General features: G+C 43.3%; 2 protein-coding genes across 2 annotated transcripts; both read left to right on the top strand.

Annotated features, from left to right (window-relative positions):
- The first annotated feature begins 10,647 nt into the window (after positions 1-10,647).
- Positions 10,648-19,919, top strand: zc3h12ab (zinc finger CCCH-type containing 12Ab). Its single transcript, XM_079232037.1, has 6 exons — positions 10,648-10,706; positions 12,161-12,672; positions 14,480-14,619; positions 16,750-16,984; positions 17,077-17,177; positions 17,855-19,919. The coding sequence occupies exons 2-6, from the start codon at positions 12,176-12,178 to the stop codon at positions 18,793-18,795; spliced, it is 1,914 nt and encodes a 637-aa protein (XP_079088163.1). The 5' UTR covers positions 10,648-10,706; positions 12,161-12,175; the 3' UTR covers positions 18,796-19,919.
- A 3,632-nt stretch (positions 19,920-23,551) lies between these two features.
- Positions 23,552-25,873, top strand: smim13 (small integral membrane protein 13). Its single transcript, XM_079232213.1, has 2 exons — positions 23,552-23,715; positions 24,666-25,873. The coding sequence occupies exons 1-2, from the start codon at positions 23,640-23,642 to the stop codon at positions 24,854-24,856; spliced, it is 267 nt and encodes an 88-aa protein (XP_079088339.1). The 5' UTR covers positions 23,552-23,639; the 3' UTR covers positions 24,857-25,873.
- Positions 25,874-26,414: the final 541 nt, after the last annotated feature.

Genomic DNA, 26,414 nt, shown 5'->3' with positions numbered 1-26,414 from the left:
ACACATACTATTTTCTATAATATCACTGTATGGCTGTAGCATTAAAGGAATAGTTCAACATTTTGTAAAGTACAATTTTTTCAAGTTAGACGAGAAGGACAATAGCCCACCTGTAACTGTACAATACATATGAAGATACAGCCAGAGATCAAACTAAAAGTACACAAAAATATGTGGTCAGGTGTGTCATCATAGTTTGGGCCATATGTTGAAGCAATCCACACAGATATTGCATACTGAATTTCCTAAAAGTGAATTTCCTAAAATCTCACATTAAAATAATTTAACTTAGCTCAAAGATGGGTTCTACATGCAGAGAACGTAAAGGATATCTAAATTGACTAAACGGTTTAAACTGTTCACCACTTTTACGATGCCCACACATCTTTGTCACTCTCTCCCTGCCATTCAAAGTACAAGATTAGAGAGTAGGATCATGCAAAATAAAGTGTATCTCTATACTCCCTGTTATAGCAGCTCGCTCACAAGGGAGACAATTGCCTGTTTGTCCTACTCATGTCCGCGGGTAAGAGCTTTTCTTGTGAAACTTTTTAGAAATTGTCAATTGAGAGAAACTATTAACATATGTGAAAGAGAGCTGAATAAATCCTGAGCTCACCGGACTATAAATCAGCCAACAAACCAATTATGGGGATCCATCTTTGCTTCTGGCTTCTCTCAATGTAAGTTAAACCTAACATTGGTAATGGTATTGTGTTGTAATTTTGTCTCCCCATATCTCCCTATTCTGCATAGATGACGGCTTTCATCACATCACTCAGCTACATATTCAGCAAATATTCTTCATATTTTCACAGTTTTTATTTGCCTGTTAATTATTTAAATTAATGAGTATCATGTGTCATGTGTCTTCTTCCCACCAGAATAACCTCCTGCTCAAGCTCATGGTTCTCCTCACGCTCATGGACCGGTTTCAATGATAAGTCAACCCTAAATTACAAATTGTATAACCTGAACTGGATGAAGGATATACCGAATAGTACTTTAGTATCTGCTATCTCCATTCCAGGAACACACAAAAGTCTATCATTACATGGAGGATCACTTGTTAAATGTCAAATTTGGACCTTAAAAGACCAACTTAATGTGGGAATCCGGTATTTTGATGTGAATGTTGGGATTTGGCTGCCCAACCAAAAACATTTATACATCCAGAACAAAATCTGGATGTTTTGGCAACACATTCAATTTGATGAAGTCCTAGACATCATTTTAGATTTCATAAAAGATGGCACTGACACTGTGCTATTAAAAGTGACACGAAATAAGTTTTACCAAAGAAAAATTGAAGAACTGATGAAGCAATTGATTGACAAGTACAAAAATAAAATATGGACGATGTTGTCGGTACCAAACATGCAACAGGCAAGGGGAAAGATTGTTTTTCTCCAAAGTAACAAGTTCATTGCTGGGACAGAAAACCATGAATCATTTTTCTTTGAAAATAAAAATCTCAACAATGTTGAAGAGAAAATAAAGCGACTCAAGTCACACCTATGTGAACATCACATTGTACTGACTGACACTTCAGCATCAATACTTGAAAGTCCTAAAACGTTGGCCAAAAAAGTTAACAAGCAGCTTCATGACTTTGTGGTGGAGCATGAGAAAAGCTCCGTAAACCAAGGCTGCTTAGGTGTTTTGAGCATGAGCTTCCCCAGTGTTGATCTTATTGAAAAAATAATTCACCTCAAAACATGCAGTTGTGGTACATCTGAACATGATACTGAACCGTCAGAACCAGAGCCTCCAGCAGAACCACCAACACCTGAACCAGAACCTGCTACAGAATCAACATCTGGGCAGGAGCCTGAACCAACACCTGAACCAGAACCGGTTTCAGAATCAACATCTGGGCAGGAGCCTGAACCAGAACCTGCTACAGAATCAACATCTGGGCAGGAGCCTGAACCAACACCTGAACCAGAACCGGCAACAGAATCAACTTCTGGGCAGGAGCCTGAACCAACACCTGAACCAGAACCTGCAACAGAATCAACATCTGGGCAGGAGCCTGAACCAACACCTGAACCAGAACCTGCAACAGAATCAACATCTGGGCAGGAGCCTGAACCAACACCTGAACCAGAACCGGCAACAGAATCAACATCTGGGCAGGAGCCTGAACCAACACCTGAACCAGAACCTGTTACAGAATCAACATCTGGGCAGGAGCCTGAACCAACACCTGAACCAGAACCTGCAACAGAATCAACATCTGGACAGGAGCCTGAACCAACACCTGAACCAGAACCTGCAACAGAATCAACATCTGGGCAGGAGCCTGAACCAACACCTGAACCAGAACCTGTTACAGAATCAACATCTGGGCAGGAGCCTGAACCAACACCTGCACCAGAACCAGCAACAGAATCAACTTCTGGGCAGGAGCCTGAACCAACACCTGAACCAGAACCGGCAACAGAATCAACTTCTGGGCAGGAGCCTGAACCAACACCTGAACCAGAACCGGCAACAGAATCAACATCTGGGCAGGAGTCTGAACCAACACTTGAACCAGAACCTGTTACAGAATCAACATCTGGGCAGGAGCCTGAACCAACACCTGAACCAGAACCTGCAACAGAATCAACATCTGGGCAGGAGCCTGAACCAACACCTGAACCAGAACCGGCAACAGAATCAACATCTGGGCAGGAGCCTGAACCAACACCTGAACCAGAACCTGTTACAGAATCAACATTTGGGCAGGAGCCTGAACCAACACCTGAACCAGAACCTGTTACAGAATCAACATCTGGGCAGGAGCCTGAACCAACACCTGAACCAGAACCTGCAACAGAATCAACATCTGGACAGGAGCCTGAACCAACACCTGAACCAGAACCTGCAACAGAATCAACATCTGGGCAGGAGCCTGAACCAACACCTGAACCAGAACCTGCAACAGAATCAACATCTGGGCAGGAGCCTGAACCAACACCTGAACCAGAACCTGCAACAGAATCAACATCTGGGCAGGAGCCTGAACCAACACCTGAACCAGAACCGGCAACAGAATCAACATCTGGGCAAGAGCCTGAACCAACACCTGAACCAGAACCGGCAACAGAATCAACATCTGGGCAGGAGCCTGAACCAACACCTGAACCAGAACCTGTTACAGAATCAACATCTGGGCAGGAGCCTGAACCAACACCTGAACCAGAACCGGTTTCAGAATCAACATCTGGGCAGGAGCCTGAACCAACACCTGAACCAGAACCGGCAACAGAATCAACATCTGGGCAGGAGCCTGAACCAACACCTGAACCAGAACCGGCAACAGAATCAACATCTGGGCAGGAGCCTGAACCAACACCTGAACCAGAACCTGCAACAGAATCAACATCTGGGCAGGAGCCTGAACCAACACCTGAACCAGAACCGGTTTCAGAATCAACATCTGGGCAGGAGCCTGAACCAACACCTGAACCAGAACCTGTTACAGAATCAACATCTGGGCAGGAGCCTGAACCAACACCTGAACCAGAACCTGTTACAGAATCAACATCTGGGCAGGAGCCTGAACCAACACCTAAACCAGAACCGGCAACAGAATCAACATCTGGGCAAGAGCCTGAACCAACACCTGAACCAGAACCGGCAACAGAATCAACATCTGGGCAAGAGCCTGAACCAACACCTGAACCAGAACCTGCAACAGAATCAACATCTGGGCAGGAGCCTGAACCAACACCTGAACCAGAACCGGCAACAGAATCAACATCTGGGCAGGAGCCTGAACCAACACCTGAACCAGAACCGGCAACAGAATCAACATCTGGGCAGGAGCCTGAACCAACACCTGAACCAGAACCGGCAACAGAATCAACATCTGGGCAGGAGCCTGAACCAACACCTGAACCAGAACCTGCAACAGAATCAACATCTGGGCAGGAGCCTGAACCAACACCTGAACCAGAACCTGTTACAGAATCAACATCTGGGCAGGAGCCTGAACCAACACCTGAACCAGAACCGGCAACAGAATCAACATCTGGGCAGGAGCCTGAACCAACACCTGAACCAGAACCTGTTACAGAATCAACATCTGGGCAGGAGCCTGAACCAACACCTGAACCAGAACCGGCAACAGAATCAACATCTGGGCAGGAGCCTGAACCAACACCTGAACCAGAACCTGCAACAGAATCAACATCTGGGCAGGAGCCTGAACCAACACCTGAACCAGAACCGGCAACAGAATCAACATCTGGGCAGGAGCCTGAACCAACACCTGAACCAGAACCGGCAACAGAATCAACATCTGGGCAGGAGCCTGAACCAACACCTGAACCAGAACCTGTTACAGAATCAACATCTGGGCAGGAGCCTGAACCAACACCTGAACCAGAACCTGTTACAGAATCAACATCTGGGCAGGAGCCTGAACCAACACCTGAACCAGAACCGGCAACAGAATCAACATCTGGGCAAGAGCCTGAACCAACACCTGAACCAGAACCTGCAACAGAATCAACATCTGGGCAGGAGCCTGAACCAACACCTGAACCAGAACCTGTTACAGAATCAACATCTGGGCAGGAGCCTGAACCAACACCTGAACCAGAACCGGCAACAGAATCAACATCTGGGCAAGAGCCTGAACCAACACCTGAACCAGAACCTGCAACAGAATCAACATCTGGGCAGGAGCCTGAACCAACACCTGAACCAGAACCGGCAACAGAATCAACATCTGGGCAGGAGCCTGAACCAACACCTGAACCAGAACCTGTTACAGAATCAACATCTGGGCAGGAGCCTGAACCAACACCTGGACCAGAACCGGCAACAGAATCAACATCTGGGCAAGAGCCTGAACCAACACCTGAACCAGAACCTGCAACAGAATCAACATCTGGGCAGGAGCCTGAACCAACACCTGAACCAGAACCGGCAACAGAATCAACATCTGGGCAGGAGCCTGAACCAACACCTGAACCAGAACCTGTTACAGAATCAACATCTGGGCAGGAGCCTGAACCAACACCTGAACCAGAACCGGCAACAGAATCAACATCTGGGCAAGAGTCTGAACCAACACCTGAACCAGAACCTGTTACAGAATCAACATCTGGGCAGGAGCCTGAACCAACACCTGAACCAGAACCGGCAACAGAATCAACATCTGGGCAGGAGCCTGAACCAACACCTGAACCAGAACCTGCAACAGAATCAACATCTGGGCAGGAGCCTGAACCAACACCTGAACCAGAACCTGTTACAGAATCAACATCTGGGCAGGAGCCTGAACCAACACCTGAACCAGAACCGGCAACAGAATCAACATCTGGGCAGGAGCCTGAACCAACACCTGAACCAGAACCTGTTACAGAATCAACATCTGGGCAGGAGCCTGAACCAACACCTGAACCAGAACCGGCAACAGAATCAACATCTGGGCAGGAGCCTGAACCAACACCTGAACCAGAACCTGCAACAGAATCAACATCTGGGCAGGAGCCTGAACCAACACCTGAACCAGAACCGGCAACAGAATCAACATCTGGGCAGGAGCCTGAACCAACACCTGAACCAGAACCGGCAACAGAATCAACATCTGGGCAGGAGCCTGAACCAACACCTGAACCAGAACCTGTTACAGAATCAACATCTGGGCAGGAGCCTGAACCAACACCTGAACCAGAACCGGCAACAGAATCAACATCTGGGCAAGAGCCTGAACCAACACCTGAACCAGAACCTGCAACAGAATCAACATCTGGGCAGGAGCCTGAACCAACACCTGAACCAGAACCTGTTACAGAATCAACATCTGGGCAGGAGCCTGAACCAACACCTGAACCAGAACCGGCAACAGAATCAACATCTGGGCAAGAGCCTGAACCAACACCTGAACCAGAACCTGCAACAGAATCAACATCTGGGCAGGAGCCTGAACCAACACCTGAACCAGAACCGGCAACAGAATCAACATCTGGGCAGGAGCCTGAACCAACACCTGAACCAGAACCTGTTACAGAATCAACATCTGGGCAGGAGCTTGAACCAACACCTGAACCAGAACCGGCAACAGAATCAACATCTGGGCAAGAGTCTGAACCAACACCTGAACCAGAACCTGCAACAGAATCAACATCTGGGCAGGAGCCTGAACCAACACCTGAACCAGAACCGGCAACAGAATCAACATCTGGGCAGGAGCCTGAACCAACACCTGAACCAGAACCTGTTACAGAATCAACATCTGGGCAGGAGCCTGAACCAACACCTGAACCAGAACCGGCAACAGAATCAACATCTGGGCAGGAGCCTGAACCAACACCTGAACCAGAACCGGCAACAGAATCAACATCTGGGCAGGAGCCTGAACCAACACCTGAACCAGAACCTGTTACAGAATCAACATCTGGGCAGGAGCCTGAACCAACACCTGAACCAGAACCGGCAACAGAATCAACATCTGGGCAAGAGTCTGAACCAACACCTGAACCAGAACCTGCAACAGAATCAACATCTGGGCAGGAGCCTGAACCAACACCTGAACCAGAACCTGCAACAGAATCAACATCTGGGCAGGAGCCTGAACCAACACCTGAACCAGAACCGGCAACAGAATCAACATCTGGGCAGGAGCCTGAACCAACACCTGAACCAGAACCTGTTACGCATGACTTGAATGTCACACCTGAGCCAGACACCACAAATAAAGATGAACACTCAACGCACAGACCAGAGCTTCAAACTCCAGCAGCCACTCTTCCTGCAGCAGTACCTGAGCCACATCCAGCTGTGCTCCCTAACATCCCTCTTAATAAAATACAGCACAAACCAGGTCAACCGTGGAGAAGGCGTAATTGTCATAGAGGGTAAATCGAGGAGGAAATCTAACTTTAAAATACATAAAATGTTATTATTTTCTAAACCAGAGAATTGTGCTTTGTCCTTAAACAACTTTAATAACGTCATTTTTCTTGACATTCATTTGCTGGCTTTGTCTAACATTATCATGCATTTATGGAAAGAAATTGTGCATTCCCAATGGAAAGGAATAAGGAATAAATATTGTATGAATTAATCCTAACTAAAGACAGCAAGAATATATGAACAACCATCAAAACATGCATCACAGAACACACATAAAAGAAAAATGTAAATCACAAAATATTTTAAGCAGTCTACAATTAATCGATACTACTTCATATTCACATCTTCTTGGAGGTTATCTAAGCAGTAGATGTAGTAACAAAACAAATAATGACATGTAAACTTGAATATGCTTTGCATACAGTGATAAGGAAGATAAGTAGGGCTGTGAGTTCAAAGATAACATGGACTCTTTAGTGTAACAGTAAAGAAATAGTAACTTAATACTCAGAATTAGGACCTAAATACAAATAATTGTGTTTCTTAATTTAGAACTCTGACAACAAACTCAGCACTAGAATGTGTGTGATTTATTACAGACCTGAAGCATATGCGTACCTATAGATATATACGTATCATATGTTTGTAAAATTCCTGACGGGAAGTATGCTGAACACTTTGATCACTAAGCCTGTAATTTGATAAAAACGTCTGGGGAAATGCTATAAATCAACTGAGGTGTGAAGTTGTCTCTAGATAACATACTTTAAGAATATTTGTAATTGTGTATTCATACAACCAACAAATTTCCTTTACTTATTTAAAAGTATACTACTCCACTACAAGTAAAACTCAAAATGTGACTGAAGTATAACTACATTATTTTATCAGCAAAATGTACTTAAAGTAAAAGCACTCATTCTGAAGAATGGCTTCTCTCACAGTGTTTTATTATTATATCATCTTACATTATTCTGTTTTTATCATTATTGAATACATGTGCGAGTATTTTAATTTAAATGTGTTCTTCCTTGTCTACATAGCATAGTACTGCATATACTAAAGAACATATACTAAAGAAATACTAAAGAACTCCAAAAGAGTGCAGTGATAGCAATACTGGTGTAGTTGAAGTGTGAAGTAGGAGCTTAATCAATGCTGCTTTTATCATTTGCTTTTGAAACTACTACTACTGCTACCTCGGTTGATTTTTCTTTTAATAATTTTACTAGCAATCATCATACGACTATTATTTCAGTGTTCCTCTCTTTGCAATTCGTGAATTGCTCGGGGAAAGTACTGCTTTATCTAATTTGTGTATCTTTGCGGCATCTTGTTTGCGTGGTCTTGACAGGCAGCTGATCCCATCTGGAACTCTGGAACGGGAGCAGATCATTTGATACGGTTTTCAATATTGATCAGAGGAACGGTCTGATCAAAATGAATAAGAGCATCGTTTGGCCCGCTCTTAAAACTTCTGAAAATGCATAAAGTACTGCTTTAGCTACTTCAAGTACTGCTAAAATACTTACAGCTATGTATTTTTTTGAGCTGAAGCAAGCACAGAAATTGTCTTCTGAGATTCAAGCCTTTTCTAGTTCGTGCTTGCCCCCGTTCCTTCCACTAGCCCTATACTTAAAGGTGTTACAAGGCAAGGCTGGTCTGGCGATGTAAAATATATATATATATATATATACGTATATATATATATATATATATATATATATATATATTTATATATATATATATATATATATATATATATATATATATATATATATATATATATATATATATATCCAAGGTTGGCTAGTAATTGACAGGTTTACAGGACTTAGTATTAAATATACATACCAGCTGTCTCCGTGGGTCAATTGGCTTGATTGAGTTGAACACAATGTGATATTTGTCAAAGTTTTGGACATTGCCATTGATGTCTGTGTATTGAATTAATTACAATCTGTGTTACATTTTAGAAGTCTATCACATTCTGCATTACAAGTCAATGAACTGTTGCAGGCATCAAGAGTCTCTGCATAGTGGTCAGTTGATGCATCTTCTTACAAATCTCCCAACACTGTACACGTGTCTTTGGAGTCTCACTCCCTTCCATTTGAAAGCTGTAAAAGAGCAAAAAAGACTGTTGCTTGTATTAAATGTGGACAATTGCCCTTGGGCTTCAATTGGGAACATTTAACACAGAATCCCAAATAGTATTATTCTGCTAACGTGACATCCACACCTATCCCAACTCAGCCCAGTTAAATGGCTGTTCCTGTATCAACGTGGAGGCCTGCTCTCATGGGCGGACTGGCCATGGGGGACACCGGGGAAATCCCCACCGGCCCACCTGCATCATCAAATGCATCATCAAACGGCCCTCCCGCTGACATCGACGGCCCGACTACGCTCAATGCTTCACAGAACACGTTCAATTTACTCTAACACTTGAAGTAAATAATCACTGACTGAATCTTATACTACCTGTATCTATCTGTACTACCGTGATCTGTACTCACACTCATGGTTTCCATACCCAGCATGCAACACTACTGATCGCGATCTGTATTCACACTCATGGATTGGATGTTGCTTGCAGGTTTTCAGAGCTCTTTGGTGATTGCCGGATATTCTGCCATTAATTTAATCCAGAACACCGGCACTCGGACAGAGTTGAAACGTACATTTAACTTTAATTTTCGGAGTTACGTTATCACGTAGCCTCTTGACATGTGTCAAGACTAATAGGCTCAGACGCACAGACGGATGTATCCGGTCATTCTTCAAAATAAAACCTCTTTTTAGATTATTATTTTTTTTTCATTCTTTCTGTGCAGCCCGGTACCAAGAGGACCTTGCGTCACTCGCAGACGAAGCCATTTTTTAGCGTGATTCGACAGCAAGGCACCAAAACGTAAATCCTTTAAAGGAGTATACTGATTTTGTTTTTATTACCATGTGACTATAATGCACCTGGCCGGCAGAGTTAGTTTAGGTTCTGTTACCTACTTATTGTTTTGTTATGCACCTCTTGTAACACCCCTACACACACACACACACACACACACACACACACACACACACACACACACACACACACACACACACACACACACACACACACACTACTTATACCACTGATGTTCACACCCCATCATATATTCTGTTCTACAATACAGTTCGTACTAATTCTACCCTCTGATTCCAGTTTCTATGTTGTGTGCTCTTTCTCAGCTGACATTCATTCCTTAAGGCTCTGTAGTTCTACGTATCATCTGATACTAGCCTTAGTTAAGCATATTCATCTAGCAAACTATACCTACCTTGGAGTGTTACAATAGCCGGTATCATTTTTATTTCATGTGTCCATCCAGGCAAATTGGTGGAGCCAAATGTTAATAAAACAAACATATATGATGTGATTTCTTATAATCGTCCAAAATAATGTTAAGTGTATGGGTCTATTTCCAAGTAGGCCACTGACTGGTCGATACGTGCGATACATTGAGTGGGCAGCGCGCCGTATTGAGTGGGCCGGGCTGACAGGAACTCCCGGGCCACTTTTTTCCCCCACTCCGCCCCTGCCTGCTCTTAATTGTTCTTAATTGTCCTCATTCGCGCGAGCCGGACGCGCACGCGGGCAGTCCGGTCTCGTCTGCGCTGGAGTCTCGGCACACGTCATGTCACTCCACGCGTGTCTCCTCGCTGCTTCGCTGTCTGCTGACGTCACCGAGAGGAATAACCCAACTTCCTTGTTGAAAGGAGGCGTCATTTCAGCTGCGGCGACGGGACTGTTCGCGTGGAGCTATCGGCGGAAGGACACGCTCGGCCGCTCGCTTGAGGTTTTAAAGGTAGGTTTGGGTTTATTGTCGTGAAATTGAAGTGCAGACTTTCTGAAACTTACTGCTGTAAATGCACCTAGAGATGAGCTCACCGGTGGTGGAAGAAGTCGCCCAGCAGCTGCGTTACCTCAGTCAAAGTTCTTAAAAAGTCATGCAGCCTCGCCTGTTTTCAGAATCATGTTTATTATACAATTAGACTATAAAGTAGAGCCACATTTAACAACGTAATATGCCGGGTAGCTTGTGAATTCATCAGTGGGAGTCTTGCTTCCTCTAATCTTAATGACCTGTAATGAATTCCTTTTTATAACATGTTGTATTATTAATCTGAATCTGTAAAGTAACTATTAAGATGTCAAATGCATGCAGTGGATGGAGTAGTATTGAGCAGGAGAAAATGGAACTAAAGTAAAGTACAAGTACCTCAAATTTACTTTCCATCAGTGAGTTCCACAGTTCTTTCTCATTTATTTCGATAGTGAGAGGATGCCATAAGCAGAGGTGTCAAGTAACGAAGTACAAATACTTCGTTACCTTACTTAAGTAGAAATTTTGGGTATCTATACTTTGCTGAGCACTACTGGCTTCTGAGACGCGGCTTAAGAGTTTGTCCTTAATGGAAAAAAAAAACATTCCCCTTACATTACTTTTACTTTTATACTTTTAAGTAGCTTTTAAACCAGTACTTTTCCACTTTTACTGAAGTAAACAGCTTGAGTTGATACTTCAACTTTTACAGAAGTATTTTTAGTATCTATACTTCTACTTGAGTAATGAATGTGAATACTTTTGACACCTCTGACCATAAGCGTCTCTGTTTGTTTATTTATCAACTTTTACATAACTTTAACCCGTTTGTCAGTTGGGATGCTGAAGCATCTGATTTATAATACTTTGATAAGCTATGAGTCATTCATCACGCTGATACTTGTCTAGCAGTCTGTGAAACAACGTGTTTTCTGTCTGGGGTTGGGACTGCTGATTGGACAAAGCAAGACATACAAATGACTCAACTAATCCACAACATAATATGCTGATTAATTAATAATGAAAAGTATCCTTCGTTGCAGCCCTGAAAATTATTTAATTTAATAATGTTCTGTCAATCTGTCAATGGTTGATCGACTAATTGTTTCTGCTTTGAATAATAATACTTATTATTATAAATAGTGGTGCATTAATGGATCATCACTTTTAATGCTCATGTCAACTACCTTTTATATACTGCTGGGTGACTTAATCCATAATAATATAATAAAATGTATTTGTTGATTTATATTCTGTATTAATCTGAATCTGCAACGTATCCTATTTAAACTCATGTAGTGCAGTACAAAGTACCATACCGTCTTCTTAAACAGAGTGGAGAAGAAGCATTATGAAAGGGAAATACTCGAGTAAAGTACAGGTACCTCTAAATTGTACTTCGGCGCAGTTCTTTATAATGTGTTTGTCCTCAGTAGGTGGAAAATGAAGAGATGAATATTGATGTTGCATTCTTCACATCTGTTCACCCGTGGAGTAAAATCCCCAACGCCACCCCTCTGAACCTCCCAGACTCTGACGCTTCTGCATGGAGCTTCTCCCGTCCCCCCTGTGAGACAATGTACCCCAGCGAAGCAGACCCCTCCCCGGGCCCCCAGCACCTGGAGGCCCAGCTGGACTTGTTCCACAAGCTCGGGTACTCCACGGCTCAGGTTCTGGCCGCTCAGCAGATGTTCGGCCCCAACACGGACACGGACAAACTCCTCGGGGAGCTGGTTAGGATCGGGGCCAGCCGGGAGGCCGGCCGGGGGGCGGAGCAGGGGCCCGTGACCACGATATCGGTGCTGGTGCCCAGAGGGGACTTCCAGGACTCGGGCCCCACCATGCAGGTGCCTCTTACAGTATCGTCTCCTCCGGGCAGGGAGGCGGGCGGCGAGGATGAGGACACTCTGAGACCCGTTGTGATAGATGGAAGCAACGTGGCCATGAGGTGAGAAACTGATTCCTAGCTTCTCAAATGGGACAATTCACTGCTTTTCTCTGTTTTACATAATTGACTGCGGGACCGATTCGTCGACTAGTCGATTGTCAAAAAAATCTCAGCCTCTGAAATGTGAATATTTATGCTGTGGCACACGGCTGTGATCTGTCTGTCTTTGAGTTTTTTTGGTTGGACAAAACAAGACATTTGAAGACATCAACAGCATTTTTCATTTTGAAGGCGAAACGATTCCTCAGTTCAAATCATGATTAGTTGCAGCTCTATTGTAAATGTATTTTGGTTTCGGACAGTTCGTTTGGCGTTTGATAATTTCCCCTCAGACTTGACGGCTAATTTCCCCTCAGCCGTGGGATGTTTTAAGAATGAAAATAATTGTTAGTTGTGATAAATACCCGTTTATTGCTTCCCACCTGCTTTATTGCTCGAGGACAGGGAGGAGTAGAGCCCTTTTTGTTTGATTAATGAAAGATTGTGCGTTCTTATTATTTGCTCTTAAAGTTAATATCATAATCTGTCCCACAGACAACTATTAAATAATAATTTTGGGGTTGGCACACACACTGTGAGCAAAGTCTCTTTTCCACACGAGGCCCTGATGGGAGCGTCGCCAGTGAAAATCAAGGAGTCACACGAAACATAAGTCTTTTGGCTGCAAGTCAGCCGGTGATTCACCGGTTGTTTGGTTAGTTGGAGTTCATCTCCCTGTTCTTTGATGTGGTCGTAAACCAAAGTCGATGAATGTGCAAAATTCCATTCCGATCCATGTGACAGTCGTCGACATATTACATGTCAATCACAGACTGGTCCGAGCCCAGCAGAGTATCGGTGAGCGCTGCTGTCGCTCTTATTTGCATCGTTCAACATAAGTGCTGGTTACTTCACACGCAAACATTTATCCGTTTGGCATGCGTGCTTGTGGCCTCTCGCACACTTTTTTTTTTTTTTTAAAGCATTGTGTCAAATTTTCCATCAGAAGTTTGAAAGAGAAGCAGGAAGTGTTGTTATCTGCTTCGGCATTTCGCCGCCACTTGGACTCGTTCATGTCGCCCTTCTTCCCTCATTCAGCTTCTCCTACTGAGATATGCACACACAGTTTGAGCAACAGAGAAATAGGTGAAAGACTATACATACACACACACACACACACACACACACACACACACACACTTTATTTTCCTTTCCCCAGTCAGATATGCCCGTTCAGGCACGCTGTCGGCAGACTGCTGGAGTATGCAAATCAGAGTGTGTGTATGTATAAGCGCTTTCTTGCTACCTCAAAGACCAGCGCTGCTTATATGGCAAGACGTCATGTCAACAGGAACCGGCTCGACAGCGTTTTACAGCCGAGCTCCCCTCCAAAGCGTTCCTTGTTCCTCTCATTTGTCTTGGCTTTGACACTTCGAAAAACTCCCCTTAGGGCTCCGAGCACTGTTGCGCATTCAGAGTAGAGCTAAAGTAATGCGTTTATCCAACTATTCCTCAGAGGTAGATGATGATGAAACATTTCCCCCACATTTCTTCACATGTTACAGACCAAACAGATCAAATTATCAACAATGAAAACCGTTGTTCTTTAGCAGGTACATTATCCGCGATTAGGTCATCTAGCTCGACTTGTTTGAGACAAGTGGGTTTGTTCTATTGTGATCCTCAAATTTAAATTGCAAATAGTGTGTGTGTATACTCGTACGAGCTGTGGTGAATCAAAGAGGGCACTCATAAAGTCCTCTGTGTTTTGTTCTGAACCGGCTCGGTGACCCTTAAACGTTTTCTCGTCCCTGTGTGATTCATTCAGCCACGGGAACAAGGAAGTTTTCTCTTGTCTGGGAATCCAGCTGGCGGTGAACTTCTTCGTGGACAGAGGCCACAGCGAAATCACCGTGTTCGTTCCCTCGTGGAGGAAGGAGCAGCCCCGGCCGGATGTTCCCATCACTGGTAGGACGAAGGGAATTCACGCGCTTTAAACGTTTTCTACTTCCTTATTCCTTAAAACAAATAAAAATCAAGATAAAACAGAAGTAATTGTTTTTGGTCCCAAGGAAGAACGATTGAAAGTCAGCGCTCAGCTTCAATCACTAATGTTAAAAACCTCAAACCAAGCCAGAAATCTAGGTGTAGTTATGGATTCAGACCTCAACCTGAACAGCCATATCAAGACAATTACAAAATCAGCCTACTACCACCTGAAGAATATATCAAGGGTTAGAGGACTTATGTCTCAACAGGATCTGGAGAAACTTGTCCATGCATTTATCTTCAGTAGACTTGACTACTGTAACGGTGTGTTCACAGGCCTCTGTAAAAAGTCAATCAGAAAGCTGCAGCTGATTCAGAACGCTGCAGCTCGAGTCCTCACTAAGACCAGGAAAGTGGATCACATCACTCCAGTTCTGAGGTCTTTGCACTGGCTCCCTGTCAAACAAAGAATTGACTTTAAAATCCTGCTGCTGGTTTATAAAGCACTGAATGGTTTAGGACCTAAGTATGTTTGTGATGTGCTGCTACCTTATGAACCATCCCGGCCACTCAGGTCGTCTGGGACGGGTCTACTTTCTGTTCCAAGAGTCAGAACTAAACATGGAGAAGCAGCGTTCAGCTTTTCTGCTCCACATATCTGGAACAAGGTCCCTGAAAGCTGCAGGTCTGCTGAGACCCTCAGCTCCTTTAAGTCCACATTGAAGACTTTTCTGTTTGCTGCTGCCTTTAACTGAACCAGATTCAATTACTGCATCTCACTACTGCATTTTATTTCTTAAACTGCACTGCAACTTTTATTCAACTTTTATTTTGCTTTTTGACTGTTTCAATGTTTTCTTAACTGTTTTTAAACCTGCATTATGTTTTGATGCTTTTAATGGTTTTATGTGAAGCACTTTGAATCGCCTTGTTGTTGAAATGTGCTATACAAGTAAACTTGCCTTGCCTTGTTCGCCTCGCAGTGCGGCTTGCATAAGTGTGCGCGGCCGGTAATGAGGGCATCGTGATGAGCGTGTTGTTTTCACCTTGAGTCATCGTGTGGCCCTGGAGACGCATACTGTAGCGGGAACTACAGAGTACTTTGAGTACTTTCCGGGTGTTACTGCAACTCGCGTCAGCAGGAATGTTGTTATGAAACTTCACAGATGTGGAAATGAGAACAAAATGAAATCTGGGTTTGATGATGGGAGCGGTCTGAGCAAGGGCGCCAAAAGTAAGAGGGGGGTTAGGAATTAGGTTAGGAAGGGGCCATCGTCTCGCTCCACGTTACGGCCCTGGCTCGGTTCTGCGTCCCATCAAGTATAGTTATGCTCATTCGTCATGATTTTTAAAAAAGTAGGTCGTCGCGTGTTTGACATTAGAGGTGAAGATGTAAATATTTGTCATCATTCAAACAAATGAAAGAGATTGTGTTTTTTTTTTTTTTTTTACTGTTTCATATCACTGTAATTTGCATTTCGCATATTTGAATATCTTGTATTTTGAAAGGCCATTCGACACTTTTTAAAAAAAATATTTTATTAAAAAATTAAATAAGTGCAGGAAAATAATTGTTCGCTGCAGCCACTTTTTGAAATGTTTTTTAATTTTCATAAAATTAAAAGCGCCGAGAGAGCAGGATTATTTTTTTCTGATGCAACAGAGTGCGCTCCATTTCTCAAAATGGGAAATACCCCATGTAGGCTGTTGTTTCTCTCTCAATGCTCTATGAGCTTCATCTGTAATCTAAATGCAGGGGTTTTCCATTTGTTTGCTATACCAATGCCTTCTAACAGCTTTTGATTAGCCTACATCTGGAAGCTGCTACAGACGTCACACCGCTTGTTTGCTTCATGTGAACCGATTGCTCTGATGATTTTTGTTATCTCAGGATGCGCTTTTAGGGCCTTTTTTGTTAATATTCAACCAGGTCAATCTGTCTGCTGGGAAATAACCCAAATTAATATGCAACAGTGGCTTCCTGAATGAATGCAAACGCTGCTCCGTAACGGCTGAATACGCTTGCTGATAAGAAATCAACTTAAAAGGTCATGTTTCTGCTGCCCCAGTAAATGCAAGTTTAACTGTGCGTTCCTGTTTGGTTTACAGATCAGCACATTCTGCGAGACCTGGAGAGGAGGAAGATACTTGTGTTCACACCGTCGAGACGCGTCGCGGGCAAACGGGTGGTCTGTAACGACGACTGCTTCATCGTCAAGCTGGGCTACGAGTCTGACGGCGTCATCGTGTCCAACGACATGTACCGGGACCTGCAGGGAGAGAAGCCGGAGTGGAAACGCTTCATCGAGGAAAGGCTGCTCATGTACTCCTTCGTCAATAACAAGTGAGTTCTGCCTTCCTGATACAGAGGCTTCCCTTGCTGTGTGTGTGAAGTTGTACTTTTCGGCTAATGTTTGAACTTCACCCATAACGCAGGTTTATGGCTCCCGATGATCCTCTGGGCCGCTACGGGCCGACCCTGGAGAACTTCCTGCGACGGTTTCCAAGGACTGCGAAGAAACAGCAATGTCCTTATGGTGAGAGAACATCTTTAACACATTGCTGGTGCCACGTGGCATTGTTTTTTGTGAAGGAAGCGTTCAAAGGAAACAAGAAGAGAATGGGATTTTTCCGTTGGATTATTGCAGAAATTAAGCTCTGTAGCAAATTAGTGTTACCAACACATTTTGTCCAGCTTGATAATCTTCACGTATGAACACTCTTTTTATGATTTCATAAAGTCGGCTAATGACGTTCTGTAATCTCATTTAGCCACTTGTGAGAAACCGCCTTTTTTTTAAAGACGTTAAAGCATCAGAATTCATGAGAAGGGGATATACTAATGCATTTTTATTGTAGAATAAAATATAATATCTCTTAAGCTTGTGTGACTTTGAGACAAGAGAACCTAACGTGCAAAAAAGCTGACTCATTTCTGGGTTTTAGGACTCATTTCTGCAGCACTCTTGGTAAAATGCTTTGAAATTAAAATGAAAAACAGCTAATAAGAGCAAAGTTTTGACTTTTTTATTTGTATCTTCATTAATTATTTTCTAATTTTCTTTGTGTGTAAAAAGCTGAACATTAATGTTAGCAGGCTAACGTTAGCATGTAGCTCAAAGTGCCGATCTGCCGTCGTCACAGAGTGTCTGCAAGCACCTAGTTTGGCATGAAAATGATCATGCTAAAATATTGTGTCTTGTTCTTCTTCCAGGAAAGAAATGTACTTACGGAATCAAATGTAAATTCCACCATCCTGAGCGAGCCAAACAGTCCAACCGCCTGGTTGCAGATGAGCTTCGGGAGAGCGCCAAGCACCCGTCACAGTCCTCAGCTCGCTCCAGTCCCGTTCCCGGACAGAGCCTCTCGCTGCTGGCGGACATGGCAAAGAAACTGACTCTGGGACATGAGAGCGGCTCCTTAAAGAGAGACCACAAACACGAACAGTTGAAGGCCAGTCACCAGTCCAGCAAGAGGGCCACGTCTAGAAAGGAGAAGACCGGCCAGAACCCGTCTTCTGACCACGGCTCCGGGCGGCAGAGTGGCTCTCAGGAGCAGCTGGACTCTGGTTTAGGCTCAATAGACAGTCAGCCAGCAGAGGCTCCTTGGAGTGTGTGTGACCACCAGTATGGGCCGACGTACAGGAGCTCCCAGCACACCCACAGTGTGAGACAACAGTACTGCCCTCCGTGCAGCTGCTGCTCACATGGTCCTTCCTCTCGGGGGTCCACGTCAGCTTTCCAGCACCCCGACCAGCATTACAGCCTCGGGCTTGTCAGCAGCCAGAGCGCTGATATGATCCCCTACCCGCCTCACTACGCCAGCTACGGCGCATACTCAGTCGGCGCGTCTGCATACAGTCAGCCGACAGACTTCCAGCGCAGCAGAGTCCACGGCCACCAGCAGCAGCGGCAGCCCTGGTCCGATCCGTTCGGGGCTCATCCCCCCGGGGTCCGCAGCCTCCCGGCGGAGCGCTCTCAATGGGAGCCTCGGAGGAGGACGAGTCCCGGCGGCGAGGAGAGGGAGGTCGTCCGCAAGAAGCTCCTCGCTATCTTCAGCGTCCAATTGGTGGACGCGGCCATGGACTCGTTTCCTCAGCTGATGGATCCACAGATGCTGGTTGCTGAGATCCTGACGCTGCAGAGTCAGAGATGAGGCCACGTCCAGCGGGCGGTTTGAACCCACGTCTTTCAGTGGAAAGACCCGAAATATAAACATGAGTTTGTGTATTTTATGTATTGTGGTATCCACCGTGCTGTATTTGAGCGCCTTATTTTAAACTGTTACATTGTAAGTTGCCTCAATGAACTGGATAAAATGAGAGGACTTATGTAGTTGATACAAATTGTATCTTTATTTAAAAATGTAAACGGGAATAAAAGGGTACCACTCTGTTACGGTACACTCAGAATCCACATTACTGCTTGCACCTGTTCAGTCTAATGCATTCCAGTTTAACTGTTCTGCCATCAAATCTATCTTTTTACTTTGATACTTTTATGTCTTTTTGTGTCATATTGGCACCGTCCACGTTTATGCTTTTACTACCAACTAGTGTAGAGGGTTAAAAGTGTCATGATGAAAAGTTATTGTGATTATTAGGGGCAATATTTTCCATTTAAAAAAAACAACCTGTTTTTATTTGTGTGTGTGTTTGTGTCACTCTGTACTATTTGCCCCACTACAGCACTTATTTGCTGTTCATGTATTTTATGTGTGACGTAAATGATGATGTTTCGTAACAGTTAAACACTTTGGGATCAGACCCCAGAAGAAGCTTTATGGGACAATTTAACAAACATGTGTTTCATTTATAGCTGCATTTGTTTCAAGGCAAACAATATGTTGAGCAATAAACATTTACGTGTCATGGTGGTTGATGGCCAACTATTTGTTGACTGTGCAGTCCTTAACTGGAGTCTTGTCCACACAAGTAGAATCTGTTCATCACCACAGTTTTTATTTCCCACCCAAAATCTATTCTGATAAATGTATTCATGCCTGATCTTGTGCCTCGTGCTGCAACTAACACTTATTTCCTGATACAGGGTTCTTACGGTCATGGAAAACCTGGAAAAGTCATGGCATTTTAAAATGGTTATTTTCAGGCCTGGAAAAGTCCTTGAAAAAAATAAAATCCCAAAGGTTTTGGAAAAGTCATGGACATTTGTCGTTCATTCACGCCGAGTTTGAAATAATGAATATGCTTTAAAGAGAAAGACGCTCAAAATATAAGCAGGCATACGCTCCATCTATAAATGTTTATTCTTTTAATCAAACTATTGTCTCTCATTCATTTGTGTCATTTAAGGTTTACTGTATGCTTTGTATTCTCATTGTTAGTTTAAATACTACATTTTCTCACTTTTTTTTTATGTATACACTGAGATTTCACAAAATGTTTGGTCATGGCAATTTGGTTTAAAGTCATGGAAATCCGTTGGTCAAAATGTGTATGAACCCTGCTGATAAATCAATTAAGTGCTTGCTCCACAAAATGCCATATAATGGGGACGAATGACTTAAAGCCCACGGGTCTCTTCAAATTGCTGGTTTAACCAAGAGTCAAAAAATTCTAAGATATAGTCAATTTACAAAGATTTGAAACTGAGAAAAGCAACAAATATTTGGTCAATTACTCTGCAACTCTATATGTGTCATTATAGTAGACAATGACCTAATGCTTTGAAAATACTGCTTACTTGAGTATTTGAAGGGGCTGTCTAATGTAGTCAATGACGCAAATATTTTGCAAATAAAAGTTTGTTTGCACAGGTTTATCAGTAATTTCATATACTATTCAAAGAGTTATATACATCTATTATTTACAGTGGCGGAGGGAGAATTCAGATCGTCATGTAAAAGTAGCAATACTGCAACGCCACTTCGAGTACTTTTTACAGCTTTTTGGATAATTTACAGCTTTAACATTGTCGGATCGCAATGGTCCAAGAAAAAAAAGAGGAAAAATCGAATCAGCAGAATTCAAGATAACGTTGTGCATTTTTCTTTTGCATTCGTTTGGGAGTATAACCGGGGCAATGTTACAATTAAATAAATCCCTTCACATTCGACACACTGGCCCTTTAAGAAGAGTACAAATACCTCAAATTTGCATGTAAGCACAGCGAGTAAGTGTACTTGGCAGAGGAGGATTCATGCAAAACAGGTTTGCTGTCTTTGCAGCACTAATGATAATCTCTATGCAGCCTGAACACATGGGGTCAAAAGTTCATCAGTGGTGCAGGTTAAAACCAACAGTGCGAGGAAGCAAAATTAAATGAGGTCTGATAATGATCAGACTATAAGCATATTAACACATTACGGACACACACACATACAAGAGCCAGGGTGTGGAAGAAAGAAATGTTTTAAAGGTAAAACAAATTATACCTCCACTCATTGATGTGTGTAAATTAGGCCTCTACAGCAACATGTAGTTATAGTGGAAATACATATATTAAGAAAGAAAATATAGTATAAGAGGGCAACATAAACATGCACTTTTAACTTGTTAAATACAAATGTATGAGTGCATATAGGCCCATGTAAAGATTGAAAACACCACGACATTCATTGCATAGCTATAGTTGAACAAGGCTAAGAGAAAATGAATTTCTTTCACTGAACTGGAACAGAGGAAGCCACCTATGTTTAATCTTATTGCGGTTCCAGCTGATCTTTGTGGAGATTCTAATCTTTCTGCAACCAGCCGAGCTCTCGCTGGTTTTAAAACAGAGAAAAGACACGTATGGCTTTCAGTAATCTGGGCTGGACTCGCATGCCTTGGCTAGATACACTGTTCTAATTACACAATGTTGAAGACGGCATCCTGAAGCATGACCTGTTCTCTCACTAAGCTGTTGCATAATATGCAAATACTGAAGTTGATTCACCTGGAAGGATACGCTCCACTGCAAAAGCACACGTGTCCTGACTTGCTGTTACTCGGGTTCAGAAGAGCAATGAACACTGGATTTAATACTGACTGATACATCTTGTCATATAAAGTTCTCCCTGGTTCCTGTCACTCCTCACACGTGTTGTTTCCCCGTATTGAGCGGACACAGCGGCAGATGTGACACCCACAGCTGTCTTTCTGCTCCTCCACAGTGATGGAAATGAACAAGTGCATGCACTCAGTACTGTACTTAAGTATAGATATATACTTGTTGAAGGTCTTGTACTCTAATTAAGTATACTTCCATTGTTTTGCTACTTTATTCTTCTCCTCCACTACATTTCAGAGGGATATATTGTACTTTTCTCTTGTACAAAGCATTTTGATGACTTCAGACACGACTTGAAAAAAACAAAAGACTTCGAGACTTCACTCGGACTTGAGCCTTTTGACCATCAATGAATTCATTCCATGAATAAATGTTCACGTTATTAGCGCTCATCAATTTCCCACCCCAATTCATTTTTTTAATCAATTAATACATATGATCATTATTAATAATTAGAAGAAAACATCTTGACTTGTTTAGGACTCAAAACTCAAAGTTTAGGACTTGAAACCTCCGTCCAGAGATATATAAAGTATTAAAGAAAAGTAAATCAGAAAAATGTGATAATTTAACACTTCTGCATTAGAGTACTTTTACTTTTGATACTTTAACTACAGTATGATGACAATCTGTACTTTTACTTCAGCAACATTTTTAATACAGGACTTTTACTTAGTGGAGTATTTGTAAGCCTACTGTGTCTCTACCTTTACTCAAGAAGGCTCTGAGTGTTTCACCACCACTTGAAACACGTGAAACGAACAGATAAGATACTTATTCACTACTTCATCAGCTTTGAGGCCTCAATTAAATGCTGTTTAGATGCAGAGAGTGTAACAACAACAAAGGTGGGAGCGTCAGTTCAAAAGATCCTGACCTGATAATGAGAATGCGAGCAAACCTTTAGTTTCTAATAGGTGTGAAAGGTCAGAATACAGGAAAACATCAGCTGCAGCTACAAAACACCTTTCTTCGAAGAGGGATGTTTTACTAGGAGCTAGTCACCGGGTTAAAGGTGTTTGACGATTTCGCCTCCTGCTGGATTTTTTAATGAATGCAACAGCTTCCATGCATTTTACAGTAAAGTTGATATGTGAAGTTGAAAGGTGCCACACAGATGAACTTTACTTTTGAAGCTTACTTTATTTTTTAATCTAATCTACCTCTCTGAGTGTATTTATGTTGCACGTATGACATTGATGCTGTAGTGCTAAAATTCCTAGTATTGCATCATTATCAAAAGGCAGAGGTAGTACTTGTAAGTTAGAGATCAGATCAGTTTTATTTGTTAAAAAAAAGGAGACTATATAATATAATGGCTACAGTTCCTAATAAAGTGGTGACAAGCGTATATGAAACCGTCCTCTGTAGGATAATAATGTGACTTAAACTTTTTTTAAAGCACAGTTCAGCAGTCTAGAATTACATATAGTTTATTATGTATATTACTCTGAAAATTACATTTTTTTGCCCTCTGGTTCCTCTAAAAAAGGAGAAGATAGCGAGGACGCACTCCACTACCCAGGAGTCAAACGAAACTCGCGCATGCGCAGTTCAACTCGGTTTCGTGACGCTGAGTTTGTTGTCTTAACCCAGTTACTGTGTCTGCTGCTCCGTCTCTGTCATAACTACCAAATACACGTTGCAGTTATGTAGCGCGCAGGAGGAGGAGGACTTCCCCCCGCGGTGACGAGCCGACGTGAGCTCACGTTACCGCTCCGCTGCGTCTGCGAAGCTACTGCCGTCACCAGCTAACGAGCTAACTAGCTAACTAACTTAGCTAGCTGGCCCGACGCGAGCCACCGAGCTGCTGTGCGATGATGTGCTGCCGTGTGTGTCTCTCTCTCGTCTGAGGCGAGCTGTCTAACTCGACCCGAGCCAGCACAGTGTTGTTTTGTTCGTGTGTGTGTGTGTGTGTGAGAGAGAGAGAGAGAGAGAGAGAGAAGCAGACACCAGCGCGGCGCCTCCGCATGCTGTCGTCCAGCTAAGATGTGGCAAAGCGTCGGGCTCACGCTGCTGGTCATCGTGGCCACGCTCGTCTGTGCGCTGCTCTTCATGCTGTTCGGTGAGTTCACGAGGAAAACATCCACGTAACGAGCGAGCTAACTAGTTAACGCACAGCTAGCTCCCTGAGCCATTTTGTGGCTGATTGGACGTGACTGTTGTCGTCAGTTGTTGTTGTTTTGACACACAGACACACACACACTTGCTAGTTTATCAGAGGCTTCATTGGCTGATAACTTGGGTAAACTCGGACGGGAATGAGGACATTTTCCATCCTAAATGTCCAGCTATTCCTTGTCTGAGTGTATTGAGTGTCTTTAACCGGCAAGTTTCGATTTCAGTGAGTTTCTATTTTTATCCTGCGAGGAGGAGGAGGAGGAGGAGGAGGAGCATAACCATGACTCTTATGTCTGCACTGTTTGTGCTCCCATCTCTCCCTGCTCCCTCCCACTGGACCTCACGGTCCTTAAACTGGGTTTACTGGCCTGATCCAGTTAATCAGGTGTAGGTGGAATGTATATATCGGTGGGCCCAACTTGAACTACTTTGCATACTGTTTGGTTGTTTCATCTATAACAATAAGGAGGCTGCCATCTTTGTTTGGATTAGGACCGTTTTGGAAAATGTGTGACACATCTTGTGTATCTTGCAGCAGCCAGAATGTTTATTTCTCCTTTCATCCATTTGGCTACAAGAGTTTTAGTTTTTTTCATATTGAGTTTGTCGCGATAGGCTAATACACAACCCCTGTCCATAGGAGGCCTGTTATAAATGCAATTACAAGAAAATAGATGCATCAACAGATGCATACGCATAATACATCCACATGGTACAAAATACAGTATTTTTAGATGTTTTAAATACTTTCATAACAGTGGTTAAATGGCCTCTTGGAGGATAATTATTCACATGTTTAGCTCTGTCACTAAATGGTTTATGTGGTTTTAATAATGCCTTTATTAAATAATAAATATCTCTTTTTTCTTCTTCCCCTTCTCCCCCCCCCCTCAGGTTGGTATGTAGTCTGGCAGCTCTTCCTGTCCAAGTTCAAGTTCCTGCGTGAACTCGTCGGGGACGCCAGCACCCCTCCGGCCGAACCGCAGCCGTCCGAAACCAAGAGCGAACGCACAGCGAGCGCCCCGACGCGGAATCGGCCCAGGACCGCACGCCAAAGACTCGCCTCTCTGGAGAGCACTTCATAGATCACCTACCGTGTGTGATCCCCCCTCACGACCCCGATCTCACCCGTCAGCCCTCCTCCAAACGACCCCTGCACGCTCTACACTACACAAGGACCTTGTGTACACTCGGCCCTCCTCACCAAGACACTTTAAACTGCCCAGGCAGGTCGCCTGGTTTCAAAGGGAAAAGCCATTACTGTCACTTTCATGTGTTTAATCATGTCCGGAGTGGTGGGTCTGGTCCTCCTGTTTGCCACGCTGCTTCCTGCCACCCGTCGTGGAGCGTGAGGACGCTCCATCACTCAGAGAGAGATGCGTTAACTCTCTAACGCACGTGTTTTAACCTTGTGTTTTTAAAAGAATGAAGTGCTATGTAAGGCAGGTAAATGTAAAAAAGGAAAGAGCTCGTCTGCATCATTTCAACAAGAACTGAAGACTAACTGAAACGGCGAATTGTACAACTGACAATTTTCTTTTTCGTTAACAGAAGTGCAATGAAATGAATGTGTACGCTGTCGTTTTGTTGCTCCTCGCACCGTAAAGTTCCACCATCCACGAGGCGAACGACTGCCTCGCCCAGTAGATAACGGCCAAAGCCTCCGAGACGAAGAGGGCAAATCACTTTGTTCCAGTCGTGTAAAATGTGACCTTTTTAATTTTTTCTTGCAACTTCTCCTTAGTTTTATAGATTTATACTTGAAGAGGAGACAGGAGAACGTTTCAAGGAAATGTAGGTGGATAATACACAATGTTGGCTAGTCTCTAGGACCAATGGAGCAACCCTCCCCGTGCCTCCGTCTGCACCAGTGCCGGTCTAGATGGCATCCACTGTTAGTTTGTTACATGGCCTCTTTTTTTTTCTACAGCCCGCGGTGGCTTTGTTTATCACTACGGGGGAAATCAATGCTGACCCAATCAATATTTATGTATTATTCTCCCTCCAAGTACAACTCATGTAATTTTTTTTTTTTTTTTAATCGGCAGTGGTTTTCTTTTCTTCTTCAGTGGAGCTGTAGCTTCAAATAAATAATGCCATAAATATGAGTCTGTTTGTTTATTTGGAAATGGCATTTCAGTTTTTTTAAATATTGGCTATAAATTCCTTTTGTGATACACATGGGAAATACTTAATAAACTGCCTTATTCTTCAGTGAAAGTATCCAGATACACTCACAATTTATGTTGCAGCCATTTGCAAAACAAATTAAATTCATCATTCTACACAATGTCACAGTGGAAAGATGATTTTATGCAAACATTTATAAGCTTAAATTTAGCTCAGGGGTCTCCTCTTTTAAAGGCACACACACACACACACACACCTGTTGATGTAACGGAGAGTCGTGAGTTCAGAGTCGGGTTGTGTCGAGGCACACGTCTGGGGAAGGTTCCCAAGTACACCGTTGCCTTCATATTGTATTTTCTTTTAATGGAAGAAGCCAGGACTTGAACCGAGTCGACCAACTCAGTAGGGATCTGACAATGGCCGCCCGACCTGACCGAGCGAGAGAGGAGCATATATATATATTTTTTTTTCTTATCAATTAATTCGCAAAAATCCTCTTTGACATTACAAATT

Source organism: Taurulus bubalis (genome assembly GCF_910589615.1).
Source record: "Taurulus bubalis genome assembly, chromosome: 16".
NCBI lineage: Eukaryota > Metazoa > Chordata > Actinopteri > Perciformes > Cottidae > Taurulus > Taurulus bubalis.
The sequence above is the reverse complement of the archived record's forward strand: the minus strand, read 5'-3'. Positions and strand labels throughout refer to the sequence as shown.

What these genes read in the sequence shown, in the direction of transcription:
- zc3h12ab (XM_079232037.1), top strand. Translation starts at nt 12,176, where the DNA reads ATGAATATTGATGTTGCATTCTTCACATCTGTTCACCCGTGGAGTAAA. An exon ending in GCCGGATGTTCCCATCACTG is followed by an intron (nt 14,620 to 16,749) that starts GTAGGACGAAGG and finishes TTTGGTTTACAG; the next exon opens with ATCAGCACATTCTGCGAGAC. An exon ending in GAAACAGCAATGTCCTTATG is followed by an intron (nt 17,178 to 17,854) that starts GTGAGAGAACAT and finishes TTCTTCTTCCAG; the next exon opens with GAAAGAAATGTACTTACGGA.
- smim13 (XM_079232213.1), top strand. Translation starts at nt 23,640, where the DNA reads ATGTGGCAAAGCGTCGGGCTCACGCTGCTGGTCATCGTGGCCACGCTC. An exon ending in GCTGCTCTTCATGCTGTTCG is followed by an intron (nt 23,716 to 24,665) that starts GTGAGTTCACGA and finishes CCCCCCCCTCAG; the next exon opens with GTTGGTATGTAGTCTGGCAG.